The 22,400-nt window shown below is 47.2% G+C and overlaps 1 protein-coding gene across 1 annotated transcript; it reads left to right on the top strand.

Moving 5' to 3' along the window:
- Nucleotides 1–17,061: 17,061 nt before the first annotated feature.
- LOC109775561 (polynucleotide 5'-hydroxyl-kinase NOL9) lies at nucleotides 17,062–22,150 on the top strand. The gene is made up of 9 exons (XM_020334297.4): nucleotides 17,062–17,562; nucleotides 17,653–17,750; nucleotides 17,868–17,901; nucleotides 18,753–18,904; nucleotides 19,023–19,203; nucleotides 20,082–20,262; nucleotides 20,955–21,063; nucleotides 21,197–21,324; nucleotides 21,754–22,150. Exons 1-9 carry the CDS (start codon nucleotides 17,270–17,272, stop codon nucleotides 21,892–21,894), a joined length of 1,317 nt encoding a protein of 438 aa, XP_020189886.1. The 5' UTR covers nucleotides 17,062–17,269; the 3' UTR covers nucleotides 21,895–22,150.
- Nucleotides 22,151–22,400: the final 250 nt, after the last annotated feature.

The following is a 22,400-nucleotide window of genomic DNA, read 5'->3' as shown; positions in this document are numbered from 1 at the left end:
CGCTTGTTGAAGAATTTAGGAAGCTGAACCTCCATATTGTTCCTCCGGGTGCACTCGCTCCCCCTCCTAAGGAGTTTCGCAAGATGAACCTCCACGTTGTTGCCCAGGGTTCCCTCAATACCCTAGTTGCTAAACCAGATCTCGAGGACAGCATCAAAAGGCTACAGAAGTATGACTCTGAAGCCTACAAGATTAAGCGCTACCTCGCAGAAGGAAAGCCCTCATTCTTCACCATTTCTGAAGATGGCACCCTATACTTCAAGGGCCGCCTAGTGGTGCCATGTGCAGAGAAAAACCTGGATATGACACAGGAAGTTATGAAAGAAGCTCATGATACGCCTCTATGTATCCATCCTGGTAGTACAAAGATGTACCAAGACATCCGTCAGAGATTCTGGTGGACTAATATGAAGCAAGACATTGCTCGTTATGTTGCTGAGTGTGACGTTTGCCGTCGAATCAAAGCAGAACATCAAAGGCCTGCTGGAACTCTGCAACCTATCTCTATTCCTGAATGGAAATGGGACCATGTTGAAATGGACTTCGTCACTGGATTTCCCAAATCACAGAAAGGTAATGATGCTATTCTTGTCGTCATTGACCGACTTTCCAAAGTTGCACATTTTCTGGCAGTCAAAGAAACGATCACTGCTAGCCAGTTGGCAACGCTCTATATGTCCAGGATTGTTTCACTCCACGGTATTCCATTGGTTATCAGTTCAGACCGTGGTAGCTTATTCACTTCAAGATTCTGGGCAAGTTTCCAAGAAGCAATGGGAACTCATCTGTCATTCAGTACTGCGTTTCATCCTCAATCGCAAGGACAAGTTGAACGCGTCAATCAAGTTCTCGAAGACATGCTTCGAGCTTGCGTTATTTCCTTCGGCAAGAAATGGGAGGAATCTCTCCCGTATGCTGAGTTCTCTAATAATAATAGCTATCAAGCTAGTCTGAAGATGGCCCCCTTCGAAGTGTTATATGGACGAAAGTGCCGAACCCCCCTGAACTGGTCAGAAACTGGGGAACGTCCACTCATCGGACCGGATATTATCCAAGATGCCGAAGAACAAGTCCGCATTATTCGCGAGAATCTCAAGACTGCTTAGTCACGTCAGAAGAGTCAGTATGACCGTCATCATAAAGACATGGTCTATCAACCTGGCGAAAAGGCTTATCTTCGAGTCACACCTATGAAGGGTGCTCACCGCTTCGGGATCAAGGGCAAACTAGCTCCTCGCTATATTGGCCCATTCACTATTCTCGAAAGGCGTGGAAAAGTAGCATACCAACTGGAACTACCGCCGAACCTTTCTCAGGTTCACGATGTGTTCCATGTGTCACAGCTCCGCCGATGCTTCAAGGATCCAATCCGAGCTGTGGATCATGAAGTGCTCGAATTGCAGCAAGACCTCTCCTATAAGGAGCATCCGGTCCGCATTCTCGACCAAGCTGAACGCCGCACACGTCAGAAGGCGGTCAAGTTTCTCAAAGTCCAGTGGTCGCACCATTCTGAAGATGAGGCCACTTGGGAACGAGAGGATCGTCTGCGCGAAGAATACCCCGCACTGTTTCCTTCTACCTCCTAAATCTCGGGACGAGATTTCTTGTAGTGGAGGAGATTTGTAACACCCTGAGAATCATGCTACAGTAACCCCCTGTGATTAAGCTAATCATGTTGCTAAACAGGGCTTGATCACATTTGAACCACACCCCTGTCAAACTCCTAGTTCAAACTTCAAATATAATTAAAGTGAAAAATAAAAGTTTTCAAAAACTCAAACAAAAATGTTCTGTGGGTGCTAAATAATACACTGGCAATTATGGTGGAGAAAACTCCTTTTTATAAAATGCCTAAATACTTTAAATGAAATAAAACAGAAAAGGAAATAAACAAATAAAAAGAAAACAGAAAACAGAACCCAGGCAGAGAAAAAAGAAAAAAAAAAGGGGAAAAAGGCCCGCTTCCCCCCCACTGCCCCCCCCCCCGGCCCAAACTGGGCCGCAGCCGCGCCCCCGGCCCAGCCCACCTCCTCCCTCGCCCCTTCCCTGTTCCCCCGACCGGGTCGGAACAGGGGCGCGCTGCCGCCCGACCCCCTCGCCGGCACCGACGCCGGAGGGGATAAGGTCGCCAGCTCCCCCGCCTCCTCGGGCCTCCCTCCCACTCACCCCGCTCTCCCTCTCGGCCCCCGCGCCTCCCTCTTCCCTCCCCCGGATCCGCGCCGCTCTCCTCTGCCCCACGCCCGACGCGCTCGCCGCCGTTCCCGTCGTTCACGCGGCCACCGTGCCCCACTCGCCACCTCGCCGTGTCGTACGACGTCGCCGCCCTCGACTACACCCCTCCGCCTCTCCGTCGAAGCTCGGAGCCACTACAACGACCTCTCCGAGCTCGCCTTCATCTTCGGACGCCGGCGACCCCCTTCTTCCCCGGCGACGACCTGCTGCTACTAAGCCACCCACGGGCCTTTCTTGCGCCGCGCGGTGAGCTCCTCTACCTCCTCCCCCTCTCCGTTAGCTCGCTCGCGCTCCGTAGCTGCTTCCCCGCGCGCGCCCGAACGCCACGCCGCGGGGCTCGCCGCCGGCGTGTCTCCGGTGACCAAATGGTCACGGGCGTTGGCCCGCTAGCCCGACCGCACCGAGCCGCACCCGCCTAGGTAGTTAGTTCGGCCGTTCGCGCGCTCTAGCGTAGCTTCCGTCGGGCACCCGTAGCACCTCGCCGCCGGCGAGTTCATAGCGCTCGTCTCCGGCCGTTCCAGCCCCTCCGACCACCGCCGTTGGACGCGCGACCTCGAGCCGCGTCGAACGCGCCAAGCCCCGCCCCCGCAAACCCACTGTGGGCGAAACCCGAAGCACACCCGCGCATCGCCGCCGCGTTGGAGCTCGCCGGAGCCCCTCTCCGGTGCCCTGCCGACGTGGCCGGCCGGGCACCCCCCTGGCTCACCGCCAGTGGCCCCCACGGGCCCCAGTTGACTGGGTTGACCCAGTCAACTGCTGACTGGGCAGGCCCAGTCACTGACATGCGGGCCCCGCCGCAAAATTTAAAAAAAAAAGAAAAGAAAAGAAAAAGAAAATGTTTTATAAATAAAAATAATTAGTTTAAATAATCTCTCACTGACAGGTGGGCCCATTAGTTAATTAACTAAAAGTTAATTAGTTTAATCCTCTGTTAACCCACTGTCTATGACAGGTGGGTCCCCCGTGTCAGTTTGACCAGTCAACCCGGACTGTTGACCGCTGACGTCACTCATACGTCATGCGGACGTCATATCCCTTTTTCTGTTAATTAAATAATTCCAGAAATTCAAATAAACTTTGAAAATTCATATCTTTTAAACCGTAACTCGGATGAAAATGTTTTCTATATGAAAGTTGCTCAGCATGACGAGACGAATCCGAATACGCAGTCCGTTCGTCCACCACACCTCCCTAACCTATCGAACTAGCAACTTTCCCCCTCCGGTCCGTCTGTCTGAAAACGTGAAACATCGGGAATACCTCCCGGATGTTCCCCCCCTTCACCGGTACCACCTACTGTCGCGTTAGGACACCCCTAGCACCGCTCACTGTCATGTCACGCATCGTCATGCTTATGTTTGCATTGTATTTACTGTTTCTTCCCCCTCTTCTCTCCGGTAGACTACGAGACCGACACTGCTGCTGCCCAGTTCGACTACGGAGTCGACGACCCCTCCTACTTTCCAGAGCAACCAGGCAAGCCCCCCCCCCCTTGATCACCAGATATCGCCTACTCTCCTCTATACTGCTTGCATTAGAGTAGTGTAGCATGTTACTGCTTTCGGTTAATCCTATTCTGTTGCATAGCCTGTCATTGTTGCTACAGTTGTTTCCCTTACCTGCTACCCTACTGCTTAGTATAGGATGCTAGTTTTCCATCAGTGGCCCTACATTCTTGTCCGTCTGCTGTGCTATACTATCGGGCCGTGATCACCTGGGCGGTGGACACGGGCATATACTTATATATTATATACATGACACCTGTGATGACTAAAGTCGGGTCGGCTCGTAGGAGTACCCGCAAGTGGATCTTTGTGGCGGAGCGACAGGGCAGGTTGAGACCGCCTAGGTAAGAGGTGGGCCTGGCCCTGGTCGGCGTTCGCGGATACTTAACACGCTTAACGAGATCTTGGTATTTGATCTGAGTCTGGCCATTTGGTCTATACGCACTATCCATCTACGCGGGAGTAGTTATGGGTATCCCGGCGTCGTGGTATCAGCCGAAGCCTTCGTGACGTCAGCGACTGAGTGGCGCGCGCCGTGTTGGACCGCTTTGACGTAACCGCCGTGATCGTGTGGGTTGCTAGGTCTGCTCGCGGCCGCGTTCGCAACGTGCAGGTGTGCATAGGGCGATGGGCCCAGACCCCTGCGAACTTAGGATTAGACCGGCGTGCTGACCGCTCTGTTGTGCTTAGGTGGGGCTGCGACGCGTTGATCTTACGAGGCCGGGCATGACCCAGGAAAGTGTGTCCGGCCAAATGGGATCGAGCGTGTTGGGTTATGTGGTGCACCCCTGCAGGGAAGTTTATCTATTCGAATAGCCGTGTCCCTCGGTAAAAGGACGACCCGGAGTTGTACCTTGAGCTTATGACAACTAGAACTGGATACTGAATAAAATACACCCTTCCAAGTGCCAGATACAACCCGGTGATCGCTCTCTAACAGGGCGACGAGGAGGGGATTGCCGGGTAGGATTATGCTATGCGATGCTACTTGGAGGACTTCACTCTATTCTCTTCTATATGCTGCAAGATGGAGATGACCAGAAGCGTAGTCTTCGACAGGACTAGCTATCCCCCTTTTAATTCTGGCATTCTGCAGTTCAGTCCACTGATATGCCCCTTTACACATATACCCATGCATATGTAGTGTAGCTCCTTGCTTGCGAGTACTTTGGATGAGTACTCACGGTTGCTTCTCTCCCTCTTTTTCCCCCTTTCCTTTCTATCTGGTTGTCGCAACCAGATGTTGGAGTCCAGGAGCCAGACGCCAACGTCGACGACGACTCCCACGGCACTGGAGGTGCCTACTACTACGTGCAGGCCGCTGACGACGACCAGGAGTAGTTAGGAGGTCCCAGGCAGGAGGCCTTGCCTTTTCGATCGTTGCTACTATTGAGCTAGCCTTCTTAAGGCGAACTTGTTTAACTTATGTCTGTACTCAGATATTGTTGCTTCCGCTGACTCGTCTGTGATCGAGCACTTGTATTCGAGCCCTCGAGGCCCCTGGCTTGTATTATGATGCTTGTATGACTTATTTATGTTTTAGAGTTGTGTTGTGATATCTTCCCGTGAGTCCCTGATCTTGGTCGTACACATTTGCGTGCATGATTAGTGTACGGTCAAATCGGGGGCGTCACATATTACCCCCCTGGTATCTCGAGAATGCCAAGGAACTACTTAACTTCTTATGAGTTCTTCATCAACTAATATTCTTGCCGATTCCATTTTTCCAACGGGTTCTGAGTTGTTAGAACCCCTCAAGGACACCGATAAGCGAATCAATTCCGCACTCCGATTCAATAACTCTAAGTAATTTTTGTTGCTTACGAGTTTAATAATCCTTCAAGTCATTCCTAGCCTGCTCGGCTATATCATTAGCGTGCTAAAATTTAATTGTGCTACCTGGTCCTTATTCCCGGAGCACCACTTTCGACGATGAGAGCTTACGTCGATTTTCCTCGTCATATCATTTCGCCTTGAACATCAAGCTTGATTTTGAGTTTGTGTCGTACGCATGGTTCCAATAACCTTTTGCATCATAATTCCTTTGACTTGATGTTATCTCCGATCGATTACATCTTCATGAAATCTCTCGACAAATGTGTCGTGATCATCATCAGCATTCTGAGCTCTTCCATGATATCAATTGAATTCATGGTGAGAAATACCAGCCTTGCCCTCGATGATTTGTGTTATCATCGACCACATCCTTGTCTTCCCTCAACACCGAACGTGTTCATGTTTTGGATTGAATCTTGAGTTCCTTGCTATCCAGCATATGTTCTTATTCACCTTGGAATATTACCATCTTTTATGTCAAGAAGGTCGTGAGAATTTCTCCACCTCTTGAGAATTCTTGATGTATTATTACTTCTCGCCATCTCTGTTCATTCCTTGGTCCCTCCCTGTTGTTTCTAACCGGAATACCGACAACTGGACTATGATGTGTAAAATTCAAAACTTCCGGCAACCCTATTGCTTGTAAGTTAATGAACGATAGTTTCATTCCTTGTGTATTGGTTATCGAATCACCATTCTAACATTGATCATGCTACCTAAGCCTATATTCGGGTGCACCTTTCAACCAATGTTTAATTGTGTATGTTTTCCTCGAGCATACATCATTAAGTCATTCGATCTAGCTAATGTTATCTTCTTGTTCACATAGTTGTGGAAATCCATCTTTTGGAAATCTCAATGGATTGTCGCTGAGTCGATCAGTCACCTCCTCACCTCTCCTTGGTTTAATGATGAACTATTGTTTCAGGAACCTGCTCCCATAGTTCATTTCCCGAGAATTTACAATGTCATCTCGTCACTTTGTGTTGCACCTTTCTTCTCAGGCATCCCGAGTCTGGGTTATCCTGACACCAATCAGATCTGAATCTCGGTCAGATATGATGGTTGGGACATATTTTCGAGAGTTATAACATTGGTCTTTATGTGACCCGGTAACATGATGTCATGCCTAGCACCCCCTGGCTGGAGGACCTACTGTTATAGTTTCCTTTTTAGCAAGGTTATCCATTCTTCCATGAGAAAATTGAAAGACTTATTCTATGAGTTGTTCCTGATGGATCCTTTGTGTATCCCAAAGTCTGACCTTTGCTTGAATACCATGTCAATGCTATCTCGAAGCATGTCTATGGTACTCCGATTTTCAATAAGAGCATTTGAAGAACAATGCTAAATTTTCTTTGTCCATTATCCAAACACCGTTGTTTGGGTTATGAAATGAAATTCCTCTCCCCTTACCTCAATGGTTTTCTACATTATATCCTGTCGTGGATATCATGCTCTGTTTATCCTTGGGAAGGATATACCCTTGAAATATGTGTTTAAACACATTTTCCTTTCCATTGTTCTGTTTAATCTGATGATCACCCTTTTCCTTTCCATTATTTTATTTAATCTTTCTTGTGATCTATATGATTTAAGCAGTAATAATTCACTGCTTATGTAAACACCTCGGTGTACTACCCTGTCAATAAGACCCTGTTACTATTGTTGATGACATTCCGGTAGCCACCGATGGACGAGAACCTTGCCTATTGGTCCGCCTCGTTCAACGAGCAGGAAAGTGGTTCTCTTCGTCCCTCGCCCTTGGTATTGACGATGTTGCTGACATTTAACTGACAGGCTACCCTCTGACATGCCTTGCTATCATGATCATGCAAGATGTCATCGCCCTTCCTACTTTAACCACATGGTGGGCCCATAACCCATAGTTCCACAGGATCGAAACCTGACTCTCCTGTACAGCCCCTGTTCCCAAGGTTTTTCCTCACGCATGGCTTCGTATGTAATTCACGGACCACCTTCCTAGTGCTCTATTCTGGTATCAGACGTTATACTTACTCTCGCTGCTCTGAACCCCTGTCACATTTCGTATCAGGCAACGAACGATTGTCTATGTTCTTGAAACTTCTATTTTGCACCTTCTTACTTGCTCTCGATAATGTCTTATGTTTCAATTCGAGGGTTACCTCCCGCCACCTTCCCTGATGTTATCTACTAGATAAGCAAACATTGTAGCGGTCCGTTCTTCCGTAATACCCCCTTATCCTTTCGTAAGTATGATGGAGTTCCCGAAGAAAGGACGACAACTTTATCATGATGACTTGAAACAGCAGAATGAAGACATCAATGTAATGGATCAACCTCTTCGAGAAGAACAACCAAGACCAAGAACACTCCCTAGAATTTCGTAACCCGAACCTTCCCCCTTTACTTCCCTCTTAAATCTCGGGACGAGATTTCTTGTAGTGGAGGAGAATTGTGACGCCCGGATAATTATGCTACAGTAAACCTACGCTAATGATGCCACGTCACCTCTATTAGTGTTGATAATCTCGCGTTAGTCCAAAACCGGATCAAAATTCAAATTCAAAATATGGCAAACAACAAAAGTTTTCAAATATTAAAACTAAAATGTTGGGGTGTTGCCAAATAATGCATAGGTAATTATTGTGGAGAAACCACACCTTTATAAAATGTTTAAATAATATGAGATGAATAAAACAGTAGCAAAAACAAATATTTAAATGCTTTTAAAATGATAAACAAGTTCAAACTATTATATTTATGTGCCAAGTTAATTGTGGCAGTGGTATAATTACTATTACTAGATTAGGAACTTACTATATGTTTTACAAAATTAAAACAAGTTGAAAGATGAAATAAACAGAAAAGAAATTGAAAGATAAAAAAAGAAAAAGAAAAAAAAAGGAAAAGAAACAACCCCCCCCCCCCCCCCACGCTGGGCCAACCGGCCCAGCTAGCCAGTCGGCCGGCCCAGCCGGCCACTTTGCCCCTGGCCCATTAGGCCACTCCCCGCAACCAAACCCTAGAACCAACCCCACTCCCACCACTATCTCCACCCTCTCCCTCCAGCGCCGTCACACGAGAGGGCGCTCGATCCCCGTCGCTCTCCCCACTCGCCCCGATCCCCTTCGCTCACTCCCCCACCAGATCTGGAGCGTGCCCGCGCCCGAGGACCGCCACCTCCGCTCGCAACTCCTCTCTCCGTCCTTGCGTCGTCGTCCTCGCACAGGACTTGGCTGGATCTCGCGCCGACGTCCTTCGACGCCTGTCGCCACCACCACGTCGCTCGTCCCCGTCTTCCTCCCCAAAGGCACCCCGAGCCACGCCACCCCTCGTCCCTGCAACGTGGGTGAGCCCCCGGGCTCCGGCCTCGCTACTTCTTCTCTGCTTCTGCTGCGGCTATCGCTGCGCGCCGTCGCCGTCGTATCCTTCCCCCGCCGGGGCTCACACTGCCAGCGCCCGCTACGCACCTGCCATGGCCACGCGGTCCCCCCCCCGCTCCGGCTGCGCCACTGCGCACGAGACCGTGCCCCGGCCAAGCCACCCGCAGCTCCCGACCATGGATCGTGCGCGCCACATTCGCGCCGGTCGCGTCGTCACTCCCGTGGCTCGCATCGCCACCGCAGCCCCGCGCACTGCTCTCGCGCTTCGCCACCTACCACTTCTTTCCCCCTACTGTGTCGCTGCTCGCCTTGCCATCTGTGGCTGCGGCTGCTGCTGCCGCCCCACAGCCATCGCGCTCGTCACTTCCCCCTGCCCGGTGCCACTCCACCGTTGGTGCTGGCGCCGTCGTCTTGTGCCCCGCCTCTGGCCCCATAGGCCACCGCCGCGCCGGCGGCCAGTTCCGGCACCCCGGGTCTGCCCTTCGGGTGCCCGCTGCCCGTTTTGCCCGCTAGGCCCCCCAGGGGCCTATGACATGTGGGGCCCCACCCCCCAGAACGTTTTAAAAGAAAATAATTAATAAAAATAATTAATTAATTAATTAATTAATAAAAATAAATAAATAAATAATAAAATTAAATAAATAAATAAATAAGATAAGATAATTAATTAACTTAATTAATCTTGTTAAGTTAAACTAATTAAACTTAATTTACCTAATAACTAGTTAACCTAATTAACCACTGTTAATTAGCTAAACAGTCCCTGACAGGTGGGACCCATCTGTCAGGTTGACCAGGTCAACGGTCAATGTTGACTGCTGACGTCAGCATGACATCATGTTGATGTCATAAATCTATTTTCGAATTAAATTAAATAATTAATTAAATTCCAGAAATTATTAAAATCTTTAGAAAATCATATCTTTTAATCCGTAACTCGGATTAAATTATTTTCAACATGAAAGTTGCTCAGAACGACGAGACGAATCCGGATACGCAGCCCGTACATCCGCCACGCGTCCCTAGCATAGTGAACCTGCAACATTTCACCTCCGGTACCTCTGCCCGAAAACGCGAAACACCGGGAACACTTTCCCGGATGTTTCCCCCCTTCGTCGGTATCACCTCCTACCACGTTAGGGCATACCTAGCACCGCGTTTTGCCTCCTTATATTTTGTGATGCTTTGTTTGCTCCGTATTTACTGTTTCTTCCCCCTCTCCTTCTCCGGTAGACTACGAGACCGACGCTGCTGCTGCCCAGTTCGACTACGGAGTTGACGACCCCTCCTTTTTGCCAGAGCAACCAGGCAAGCCCCCCTCTCCCTTGATCACCAGATATCGCCTATTCTTCTCTATACTGCTTGCATTAGAGTAGTGTAGCATGTTAGTGCTTTCCGTTAATCCTATCCTGATGCATAGCCTGTCATTGTTGCTACAGTTGTTACCCTTACCTGCTATCCTACTGCTTAGTATAGGATGCTAGTGTTCCATCAGTGGCCCTACACTCTTGTCCGTCCGCCATGCTATACTACTGGGCCGTGATCACTTCGGGAGGTGATCATGGGTATATACTATATACATTATATACATGACACATGTGGTGACTAAAGTCGGGTCGGCTCGAGGAGTACCCGCAAAGTGATTCTGATGAGGGGGCTGAAAGGACAGGTGGCTCCACCCCGGTAGAGGTGGGCCTGGGTTCCTGACGGCCCCCGACTGTCACTTTGTGGCGGAGCGACAGGGCAGGTTGAGACCACCTAGGAGAGAGGTGGGCCTGGCCCTGGTCGGCGTTCGCAGATACTTAACACGCTTAACGAGATCTTGGTATTTGATCTGAGTCTGGTCATTTGGTCTATACGCACTAACCATCTACGCGGGAGTAGTTATGGGTATCCCGACGTCGTGGTATCAGCCGAAGCTCTTCTTGACGTCAGCGACGGAGCGGCGCGCGCCGGATTGGACTGGAACGCCTACTAGGCTAGGTCTGCTTCCGGCCGCGCACGCAACGTGCAGGTGTGCAATGGGCGATGGGCCCAGACCCCTGCGCGCATAGGATTTAGACCGGCGTGTTGACCTCTCTGTTGAGCCTAGGTGGGGCTGCGTCGTGTTGATCTTCCGCGGCCGGGCATGACCCAGAAAAGTGTGTCCGGCCAAATGGGATCTAGCGTGTTGGGTTATGTGGTGCACCCCTGCAGGGAAGTTTATCTATTCGAATAGCCGTGTCCCTCGGTAAAAGGACGACCCGGAGTTGTACCTTGACCTTATGACAACTAGAACCGGATACTGAATAAAATACACCCTTCCAAGTGCCAGATACAACCCGGTGATCGCTCTCTAACAGGGCGACGAGGAGGGGATCGCCGGGTAGGATTATGCTATGCGATGCTACTTGGAGGACTTTAATCTACTGTCTTCTACATGCTGCAAGATGGAGGCTGCCAGAAGCGTAGTCTTCGACAGGATTAGCTATCCCCCTCTTATTTTGGCATTCTGCAGTTCAGTCCACCGATATGACCCTTTACACATATACCCATGCATATGTAGTGTAGCTCCTTGCTTGCGAGTACTTTGGATGAGTACTCACGGTTGCTTTTCTCCCTCTTTTCCCCTTTCTATACCGGATTGTCGCAACCAGATGCTGGAGTCCAGGAGCTAGAGATCCCGATGATGATTCTACGTGGAGTTCGGCTTCGAGGAGTAGTTAGGAGGTCCCAGGCAGGAGGCCTTGCCTTTTCGATCGATGCTACTTTTGTGCTAGCCTTCTTAAGGCAAACTTGTTTAACTTATGTCTGTACTCAGATATTGTTGCTTCCGCTGACTCGTCTATGATCGAGCACTTGTATTCGAGCCCTCGAGGCCCCTGGCCTGTATTATGATGCTTGTATGACTTATTTATGTTGTAGAGTTGTGTTGTGATATCTTCCCGTGAGTCCCTGATCTTGATCGTACACATTTGCGTGCATGATTAGTGTACGGTCGAATCGGGGGCGTCACACCGTGGTCAACTTTTGACTTCCGTTGTGCATTCGATTTATTCAGTTCAGTATTGATGTTTTTGTAAATATACTATAAAATTAAAATGCAATTTGATTTTGATATATATCAAATTATTTCAATATGCTTTAGCTATATATACCATATTAACCAAAATTGATGCGAATTTGAAAATGGCATAATAATATTCTAGAAAATATATGACTAAAAACACATACTTGTTTATACAAACGGTATATATGCCTGCATGGATTCATTCCTTACATTGTTTGTGGACGTGCTTCATTTTTTTAGAGAAAAATGACTATTTTACAAGAAAAGCGATCGTGTTCTGTATGGAACCTGTGCAAGAAAAATGACTACATTACAAGCTCTTTTGGGCCTTTGGTCTGTTCATTATCTTTTCCCTGGACCTGAGTTAGTAGGTCACAACTCCTTTTAATCTTTTATATGCAGTATGGTCACCAGCCAGTCGTTGTTCTGCTTTTTATGGGTTTTCTTCTTTTTATTTTAAATTTCCTTTTCACATTATTCATGCACGTTTATTAAAAACTTTTAACATTATTTAAAATCCTCGAACATTTCTGAAATTCATGAATACTTTTAAAGTTCACAATTTTTTAAAGTTTATTATTGTTTTTTATTTGCAAACTTATCTCAAATTTACAAATAATTTTGAAATCCATGAATATTTTAAAAATTCCTGAAAATTTCTTTGAAAAACATGGTTTTTTAATTTTCATTATTTTAGAAGTCTAATATATTTCCAGTAAACATCTTTAGATTTAACACACTTTGAAAATATTAAAGTAGTCGGCTTTTTAAAATAGAGCAGTGGAGCAAGCAGAAAAGGTGCTAAACGAGTGAGTGAAGTAGAGGGGTCGAGTTAAGCAAGCGGGGGCTTCATGGGCCGGCCCATGTGAATGTTAGAACAGCAATTTTATAAGTTTTTACGTGGAACAGGAGCTCCCAAGGGATCACACAATGATTGTCGGCTAACACCGATGTCAAAATGTTTAAGCACACCTCAACCATGTACCAGACAACTCCACTCTCCAACAAATGTCGTCTCTAGCAGCACTCCAACACGATATATGAACAGAAAAAACACCACTAACACATAATTAAAACTCAAACAACAACGCCGATAAAAACCAAAATGAAAAAAGAGAACCCCGCAAGTGAAGAACGGAGTGGCGAACCGCGCGTTAGCGTCTAATTTTATTACATGTAACAAGAGGATGAAAGGTAGAAAACTTGGCAACTCGGCCTATATAACAACACACGATGATATACAGGACATGGCAATTCGAGCCCAAGCTCATATTAGAATAGCGAAACAATTAGAAAAAACTGAAAATTTTGGCACATATACTCGGGTGCACAATATTTGTGCAGAAATTCGTTATGTTTGTGCATTCGTGGAGACAGTCGCAAAAAAATGGCTCTCAAAGATACTTTGAAAAAATGTGTTGTTTAGACCCGATTTTGTTTTTTGCCGCTACCTCGCTGGATGCCCAATGACACTAAAAATTTGCAGACATGTTGCACACCCGATCGTCTTGGATGCCAATTTTTTTTCCAATTTTTATTAAAAAAATATGTCGTTTTCTTAATTTACTCTTCATCTGGAGCAGGTAAGCATGGGCTCGATAGCAATTACCGATGACACAATCATTACATCAACAAAAGCTTAACTAAAAAATATGGACATTGTTCTCGTCTATCGTTCTTACTCCTTCTACAACCAAAGAAAAAGGAATGTCGGTCCTCCTACACTCATCGTCTACGAAGAGGTGAACTTTCAAAACAATGAAATGAAGCGCCGCAGCTTCAACCAGAAAGCCAACTTTTTTTTTCGAAACGAGGCAAAAGACTTGCCATTTTTATTGATTAAGAAGAGAATTGCCCGGTTAATTGATGGAAAACCGGGCTAAGACCGATACAACACAACCCACATGACATGGGCACCACCGGCCAACCTGGCCACCGACATGGAATAGAATCCACGACGGCACATGCCAACAGATGGCCACACTCGCAAGCAACCGACAGCTCCGACTTCGACGACGAGAAACAGAAGGGAAATATGCAGGACTTGCGCCGACCATGCCCTCCGCAAACGACCGCCGAGTGTCTGTCATCGTCACCACCTGGACTCGCTCCAACGCAACTCCGACTTCAAAGCAACCAAGCAACCATGGAAGAGCACCTCGGACACGCCGGGAAGAACCGACTACCGAAGACCACGCTGCGACCCAAGCTCCTCTCGACGCCATCATCGTTGCCAAACAGAAACCAGCGCCTCGCCTCAGCAAACCACGCGACGAAGATGCCACCATCGACGGCGAAGATGCCATCATCCACCAGTCTCTCAGTCGTAGCCGGCTCCGAGACAATGCCCCCAAGGAGGAGAAAGACGCTAAGACGCCTCCATCGCCCGATCCGGCGGATCTGAGGTTTCCCTCCGAAGCCAAAGCCATGGGTTGAAGGAGGAGCACCTCCACGACGACGCTTCCAAGAAAGATCGCGGCACCCGCAGGCGCCGCCGTTGTCGGCTCCGGTGAAGACCGGAGCAAGGATTTCTCCCGGAGATGTGCGGACCACCTGCCACCACCGACCGCCGCCCACTAACCACCACCTCTGCCGAGACCGACCTCACTCTGGCCACGGGATCCCACGATCCACCGCGGCCAGACACGCACCACCCCCTGGCCGAAGCCGCCACCACCGAACCCGGGGCCGCCGCCCCGGCAACACCGTCAGCCACCATCTTGGACTAGCGCCATCCACGAGTCCCCACAACCGGAAACTCAGTCAGGAGACGAGCTGCAGCGACGACGCCCTCAACAGGGTCACAACGCCACACGCCGCCATCGTCACCCCGATCGCAGCCAGGCATGGTTTTTCATGAGCAGCCGCACCCCACGACCGAAGACCGGCTGGACCAGCCGGCATACCACGGTCACTGCTTCGCCCACGTGAACACCGCAGCCGCCGTCCCGGGGCCGCCGCCCCGAGATCTAGCCTCCACCGCCCGTCGAGCAGCGCCCGACTGAGCACCAAGTCCAGCCGAGCCGAGCACGGCCAGCCACCACCGTCCCGCAGCATCACCGCCTGGAGCAGCGGAGCAGCGCCGCCTCCGCTCTCGAGAACGGCGACCGAGGGATCCCGCCGCCGCCGCGCCGCCAGGCGACGCCTTCGGCGGCGGCGAGAGGAGAGGGAGGCGCAGGGGGGCCTGCTCGAGCCCGCGGGGCGCCCTGGTGTGGTCCGGCGCGGCCGCACGGGAGCGGGACAGGAAGAGGGGGAGGGCCCGACTCGAACTCCTCCACGGTGAGAGGGCCGACAAAGACGGCGTTGGGCTTCGAGAGACGCCGGGAGGGTCCCGGATCTGTGCTTGGCTGGGCCTGAGGTGGCCGGAGGGGGGAGATCAGCCAGCGGAGGCGGCGCCTGCGCCTGCGCGAGCGCGAGCGCGAGAGGAGCTCCGCTAGTCGGTTCTAAATATTGGCTACGTTCTTCGGCCTGATGATAGTACATTTTTGTTCAAATGCACTCAAAGAAATTGCCATATGTGGAAACAATCTGAGAACCACAAGACGACCCCTCCAAAAAGGTGAGTGGCACCCATGGGGACCCCAGCACCATTACTCAGTTTAGAGTTTTCACCCCGAAACTGCTCTGCAGACGATGCATGACTGCACGACACCTGCACGACGGAAGTGCTAGCCCTCTGATACACTTTGAAGATATGGATGGACGAATAGATATGCACTGTCGTGCACAAATCGTCTCCACACCGTCGTGTGTATAGCAGCGCTGTTTTCACCCAAGGTTGGCATCACTTAGGGCTCCTTTGATTCAAGGGAATTCTATAGGATTTTGGGAGGATTGAAATCCTTTGAAATTTTTCCTATGTTTGTCCTTTGATTCATAGGGATCCCATAGGAATTTTTCCAATGAAATCTTTTGTACTACATTTCATAGAAAATCTAACATCCACTTTAACCTCTTTTTACAATTCCTTTTTTTTCTCGTGAAATCAAACACTCATTGCTAATTCTATTTGATTCAAGTGGGCATGACACTCCAATCATATACTTTTTCTATTCCTGTGTTTTTAAAATCCTGCGAATCAAAGAGGTCCTTAGCGTATACAATCCTCGTGTCATCATCGTGTCAGGGAAGAAAGCCAAACATTGCTAACATATCGATGAAGGGGAGGAAGAAGAGAGGGAACTCAATGTCATGGAGGAGCACATGACTTTTACAAGGGTACTCCGACCATATGCATCGTGCTCCCACCATACCCCTCCCCTTTATTGGTTGTCCCATGCTTTTCTTTGGATCACCGGCCTAAAACACATGAATAAGAAAAATACAGAAATCGTACAGTTTGAAAAATCTAACAGGTTTGCTGGTACAAAATAGTCCTGTAGAAACACTTGCTTAGATAGAACACAAGAACCCATGAAAGGTGCCTCGGACGTATGAGGCATAGAAATCCAATCCATCGAAATTTAGGTAACATCACTTTTGCCTCGGACGTATGAGGCATAGAAATCCAATCCATCGAAATTTAGGTAACATCACTTGATACAAAGACAAGAGAAGAAAGTGGCGAGTGCAGTTTTTTTTAAACTTCTAAGTAGAGCGTGAAGTGACGAACTACTGGAGATGTTGTAAGTAGGAATTCTCTCTCTGTGCATTTTAAAACCAAATAAAAAAACCTTACAAAAAATAAACTAAATGAAACCAATTTATGGTTTATGGTTTTCGGTACGGTACGAATTTTCCTTACCATTTTGAATTAAGATTTTTTCAAAAAAAAATATATTTATATTTCTTAAGCAGACAACCATACAAGCAGTCGATCACGTGAGCACGTGAGCTTGTCTCGCTTGCATTATCCAACATTCAACCGCCCAAGCATAGTCTTATATAGACCTCACATCTACTGGATTGATCCAGTATGACAGATTTGAGGGGGTGATTGATCCGGTTTTAGACTTGAGGGGGGATTTGATCCAATTAGAAGGATTTGAGGGGGTAAAGTATACTTTTGGCCCACGGTGAACATTTGGCCCACGAACTCAAGTCCAGCCCAAACTGGCACCCACGGCGCCACGCAGCAAACCAGACACGCGGGCTGTGGGAGCAGCCGAGCACCTCGTCTCCTATTCTCCCTCCCCCGATTCCCAGCGGCGGCGGCGAGCGATTCCAGGTCCGGCGGCCGGCCCTCTCCCTCGGTCCCTCCCCGGCTCAGCCTCTAACCACCGCCGAAGAACCTCTCCTCCTCGAGCCTCTGCCCCCTCGGGCATCCCAGCGGCGCGGCAATGAAGCACCGCCGGCGGTCGAAGCAGCAGAAGCTCGACTCCCTACCTCCCCCTGCGTCCCCGGCCATCCGCGCTGCATGCCCCATCCCAAGCCCGAGCGCCAGCCCCAAAAGCCCTGCCCCCGCCACTCCTCCACCGGAGCAGGCGCCGGAAGTGGTAGTCCCTGACGACTGGGCCTTGGCCACCGAAGTCATCGCCTCCGACCTCTCATCTCCGGTCGTCCTCGTGTGCGGCCCCTCCAACAGCGGCAAGTCGACCTTCACCCGCCTCCTCCTCAACAAGCTGCTCCCCAGGTGACCATCCGAATCCAATTCACGACGACTGCATTAGCACTGTTACCACACTGTGTTATCTAACTGCTGGTGTGCTGTGCTGTTTTGCAGCTACGGGAGGATTGGGTATCTCGACACAGACGTGGGGCAGCCGGAGTTCTCGCCGCCGGGCTGTCTCTCTCTGCACATCGCTGATGAAGCTATCGCAGGTTCATACACCTTGCGCAGCCATAGGCTGTTAGTGGAGAGGATTTTATGTTGGGTGTTAGTGGTATGCTAGTTCCTCAGGTAGTCAGGTCACTGACATGTGTTATTTTTCTATGCAGATATGTGGAACCCGGTTCTGCGGGAGGCCGAAAGGTGTGATATTTTCTCGCTCTTTCTTCTAGCTTGCGAAGTGATTAATGGCGATTATTACTTGGGTTTAGGAATCTGTGCTTACTGCTTAGTAAGTTCTTGTTTTGATGTTTAAAATAGTGCCCTCAGGTGTGGGATTATTATTTTTTTATTCTAAGGGAGTAGTTCCTGGCCTCCCGGTCCTGTCTTTTCTAGAGGTGCATTGCAATGTTTGAATTCACATGAGAATTGATGTTTAAGAGCAAGGTTTCGTGCTTTAGGTGCTTCAGAATGAAAGAGCAACTTGACGAACAAAACCTCAAGGACATACTCCCTGGGATTGCAACTTTAGGTCGTTTCAATATTTTGACCAGCCAAACATTCTTTGACCATCACTGTGAAATGTTTTGCAACCATTGATAACATGAACTTGATATTATATATCAGTTACCAAATATACTTTTGTAATGTCTTCTTTATATTGTTTGAAGTAGCATATTTTCTTAGAAATTGATGGCTACAGTTTCACCTTGGAAAATGTGTCAATGTCCAGAACGACCTACATTTGTAGTCAGATAGAGTACTCCATAAACTATGTTTAGCTGTTGGTGTTAAGTTATCTGTTATCCTTTTCTCTTCGATCTGTTGCTCACCAATTCTCTTAATGCATGTTCTGTGTTACTATTGTTATTTGTGCATACAACAAATTCCTGTCAATCACGATATTAGGTTTTAGAGTCTTTGGAACTGTCAATGTGCTATTTGTATCACTAAGGTAGCCTTTTAGATTCCGATGAAGAGACATTTTCAGTTTAGTATTTTTTGAACTTAGTTTCCTTTCTAATGCCTGCATTTCTTTATGTAAAACCCATCAGGTGCTGCTTCTACGGTGATATATCTTCAAAAGGGGATCCAGAATCATATCTGAACTCTTTATTTCTCTTGTATAACTACTTCGTTGAAAAATATCGTTGTCCTGGGAGTGAAGTGCTTCCTTTGATTGTCAATACTCCTGGATGGGTGAAAGGTATATATTAACAATCCTCTTAAGTTGCCCAGCTCTGTTTATCACATTAGGGCGTATATGTGTTTTCATTGTTCAGTGTTCACTGTTCTGAAGACCCTTTGTTTTCATCTTAATGCAGGTACTGGTTTTGATATGCTTGTAGAGATGCTAAGGTATATCTGTCCCACAATTGTTGTTCCGATACGCACCAGAATGCAGAGAAAGAATCTCCCTGATGGAATGTTTTGGTTAACCGGTGGGGAAACAGAACCTAAAGTGATTACAATTGATGCTGCAAGTCGTGATTCCTTGTCAAAATCGTAAGTATTCATATATTTTTTCCAGTTTAATGCTCAAGTAAATGTCAAAAACTGTTACAAGTTGAGTAGCTAAAAGACAGTCAAATAGTCTTCCTAGTGTTTTGATGAATATGGAGAAGGCCAGTGGCCTGGTGGTGGGGAGGCTGTTGAGCCTCCCTGCCCAGCTCGGTTCAGTCTTAGTACCATGAAATATTCTTCGCATTCATTTGATGACTTGATGTTGGTATACCGGTTGAGGCTCTTTAACCTCCCTGCGTATCTTGGTTCGAGTCCTAGGAGCAACATTGATGCCCATGTCCTTGTTTAGTGAATGCTACAGCTCCTGGACAGTTTTTTGTAAAGGCAAAAAACTTTGATGAATATCGTTGTTGACTAGCAAACAATAACTTCCGGTCTCTTGTATGAAGTACAAATAGATAAGATCAAATTTACAGACAGCAAATGAACAATGAGTACTGAATTTGCCATACTTTCTCCCTACGATTCTACCAGTTTCGATTGCGGTGGGCGCCTCTGTCCGCTCCATCCCAGGAGATTAGGAATTTCTCATTGTAATTATAACTGGAAGAATATTTATCTTTCTCCCTGTCAAATTTAGTCCAATACATTGAAAGATAAGATAGTATATTTCCAGTCGTTTATGCCTGGTCATCTATAATGTTGTTGGTCCAAATACTAGTGCAACTATTTAGCTTCGTGTCTGTTGTCTTGTGCTTCTTTGATGAATAAGCTCCCTTTCCAGCTACAGATAAATTATTCATACTTATAGGCTCATATTCTACATCAAGTACTGTTTTTTTTTAAAGGACAGACCCAGTGCATAAAGTACTGTTTTTTAGTTGAGAAAAATATAGTAATGATGTATTTAAATTGTCAAGATCGTTAAAGCGGAAAGATGGGGGTGGAATGCGTGAACGGCGGCTTGTGGAGTACTTTAAACAATGTTTTTCAAGTGACATATCACTGGCAACAAACAAAGAGCTTGCTTATGCCCTAGCGTCACTGCCACCCTATGAAGTATCATTTTCAGATGTTACAGTTATGCATCTTCATTGCGAGGTTAGTTGTCTTTCCCGTCGACTATGCTCTGGAACATAATCTGGCTCACTTTTTTTAAACTTCTTTTAATTTGAACCCTTTTTTGGCTTATTGCAAGAAATACAGGCATCAACACCTCAGTAATTGTTACTTTGGTAGCCAATTGTTGATACCTTCGTAAGCACTGGGCTGGGCGATCCTTGTATGACCATGGCCTCTGCCTTCAGGATTAGTTATGTCATGCCTCAAATGTGCTGTTTGACCTGAGTAGAACCTCTGAGTTAGCTGAAGGTCGTTAGGCGTAAATCGAGTCTAGCAGTACTCTGCAGAGAAAGATAAGGTGCCAACCAAGCATGCAAGGGCAGTCAATGAAATTGTTAGGCAGATAATTCTATATTAGAAATGCTTGTAGTCCCAACTGAAGTACCATCCTGAATAGATATAATTAGTTTTCTGTAACATGTTGAGCTAGCTATTGAATTACTTAATGACTCATTAGTTTGATTTTTAACCCAAGATCTTTAATTTAGGACATTATTAAGAGTATGGTGTATTTATATGCCAAAAATCTACCCTGGGTTTTATTTTGCGTTGGTGATAAAGGATGGTGGAACGTGAAAAGTGGAAGATCCTGTGATTTCACTTCTATGTTTTTGAAAGCACTGAGCAGCAACAGACAAAATCATATTCTGCATATTGTTTTTTCTGTTCAGGTACCCCGTACTGAGATATGGCATAGTCTGAATGCAACCATAGTTGGCTTGGCAAGTAGTTGTGACACACCTGCGACAGCCCATGCAATTCCTTGGTGTGTTGGGCTTGGTACTCTCTCTCTCTCTCTCTCTGTGTGTGTGTGTGTGTGTGTGTGTGTGTGTGATGCACACATATTCATAATAAGCACCTACCGTATATTAAATTTGTGTAAACATTGATAATGGCATATAAACCTGCCCAGGTATTGTCAGAGGCATCGATGTGCAAAGGGGCCTGTTATATGTTATCACTCCTGTTGCTGTTGAACATCTTCAAAGCGTAGATCTGCTGCTGCAGGGTCTCATTGAGATTCCGCGATCTGTTCTGCAGGTAACCTTCTCCGAAGGATCTCTGTGATAGCCTAACGTATTAGAGATCATTTTGGTGTGCGAGCAAACAAATAATCGAGCGTTTCAACAAATTCAAACAAAACATTTGCTAATTCAGAAAGGAATAAACATTAGAGTTTGTTATGTCCTCTCTACCATAATCAGTTTGGAGTTATAAAAAAAATTTAAATTTGTCGCGAATACTTCATCGTGCTTAATAGGCACTTCGCATACATATTGATGGTAGAAAAACAATTAAAAAAAGCATAGTTGATGCCTCTAACGGAACGAGAGAATCAAGCTGTATCACATGTAACATATCAACTGCGTTGCAGCCAATTAGGTTTTAGATGCAACTACTAACTCTGTTGCGCCGCGAATTGAAATTTTGTTGCATCCCCGCTTAACCTTCTTTCTTCTGCCATTGCAGGTCAAGGGATGCGAGTCGCCGTACATGTCCACCAATGTGCGGGACAAGATAACGGGGAAGGATCTGTACGCGAGTAATCTCAACAGCCCACTGTCCAGACAGGATGACGGCGATTCCGATTCGGATGCAGATACTATGTAAACCTTGCATCATGTTCGTCGCTTCATTTTCGCTGGAAATGTATGGCGTTCGTTCTGCCTGACATCTTGAAGACACAACATGAAATTTTGATAGTGGACCATCTTATTTTGTGTACCCAGTAGTGAAATTTTTGCTCACCTTGAAGATTGAACTGATTTTTCTGCCTTGTGGTATGGCTGTGCGCTGCCATACTATTTGTAACAGAGCTCGGGGTACACATTCCTGGCCAAGGAAAAAAAAACTGAAATCAGGTTTAGTTGTGTGGTTTTTTATTTCTGTTGAAATAAGGCCCTGCGCGAATCAGGCAGTTTTATTTTGCTCTGTGTCGAAATAAATAAATTTGAAAAGCAGTTCAAGATACAGCACATCTCCAAATCAGCATATATCAAATTTCTGGGAAATAGGGCGTATCTCAAATTTCCTCGTACCTCAGTATCATATGTGTAATCGAATTTGGAAGTTTTTCTACCATATGAAGGGCAGATTGCACGAGGAAACTTAATATG

The sequence above is a fragment of the Aegilops tauschii genome, chromosome 3, assembly GCF_002575655.3.
Source record: "Aegilops tauschii subsp. strangulata cultivar AL8/78 chromosome 3, Aet v6.0, whole genome shotgun sequence".
In the NCBI taxonomy this organism is placed as follows: Eukaryota; Viridiplantae; Streptophyta; class Magnoliopsida; order Poales; family Poaceae; genus Aegilops; species Aegilops tauschii.
Note: the sequence above shows the minus strand (reverse complement) of the source record. Positions and strands in the feature narration are given on the sequence as shown.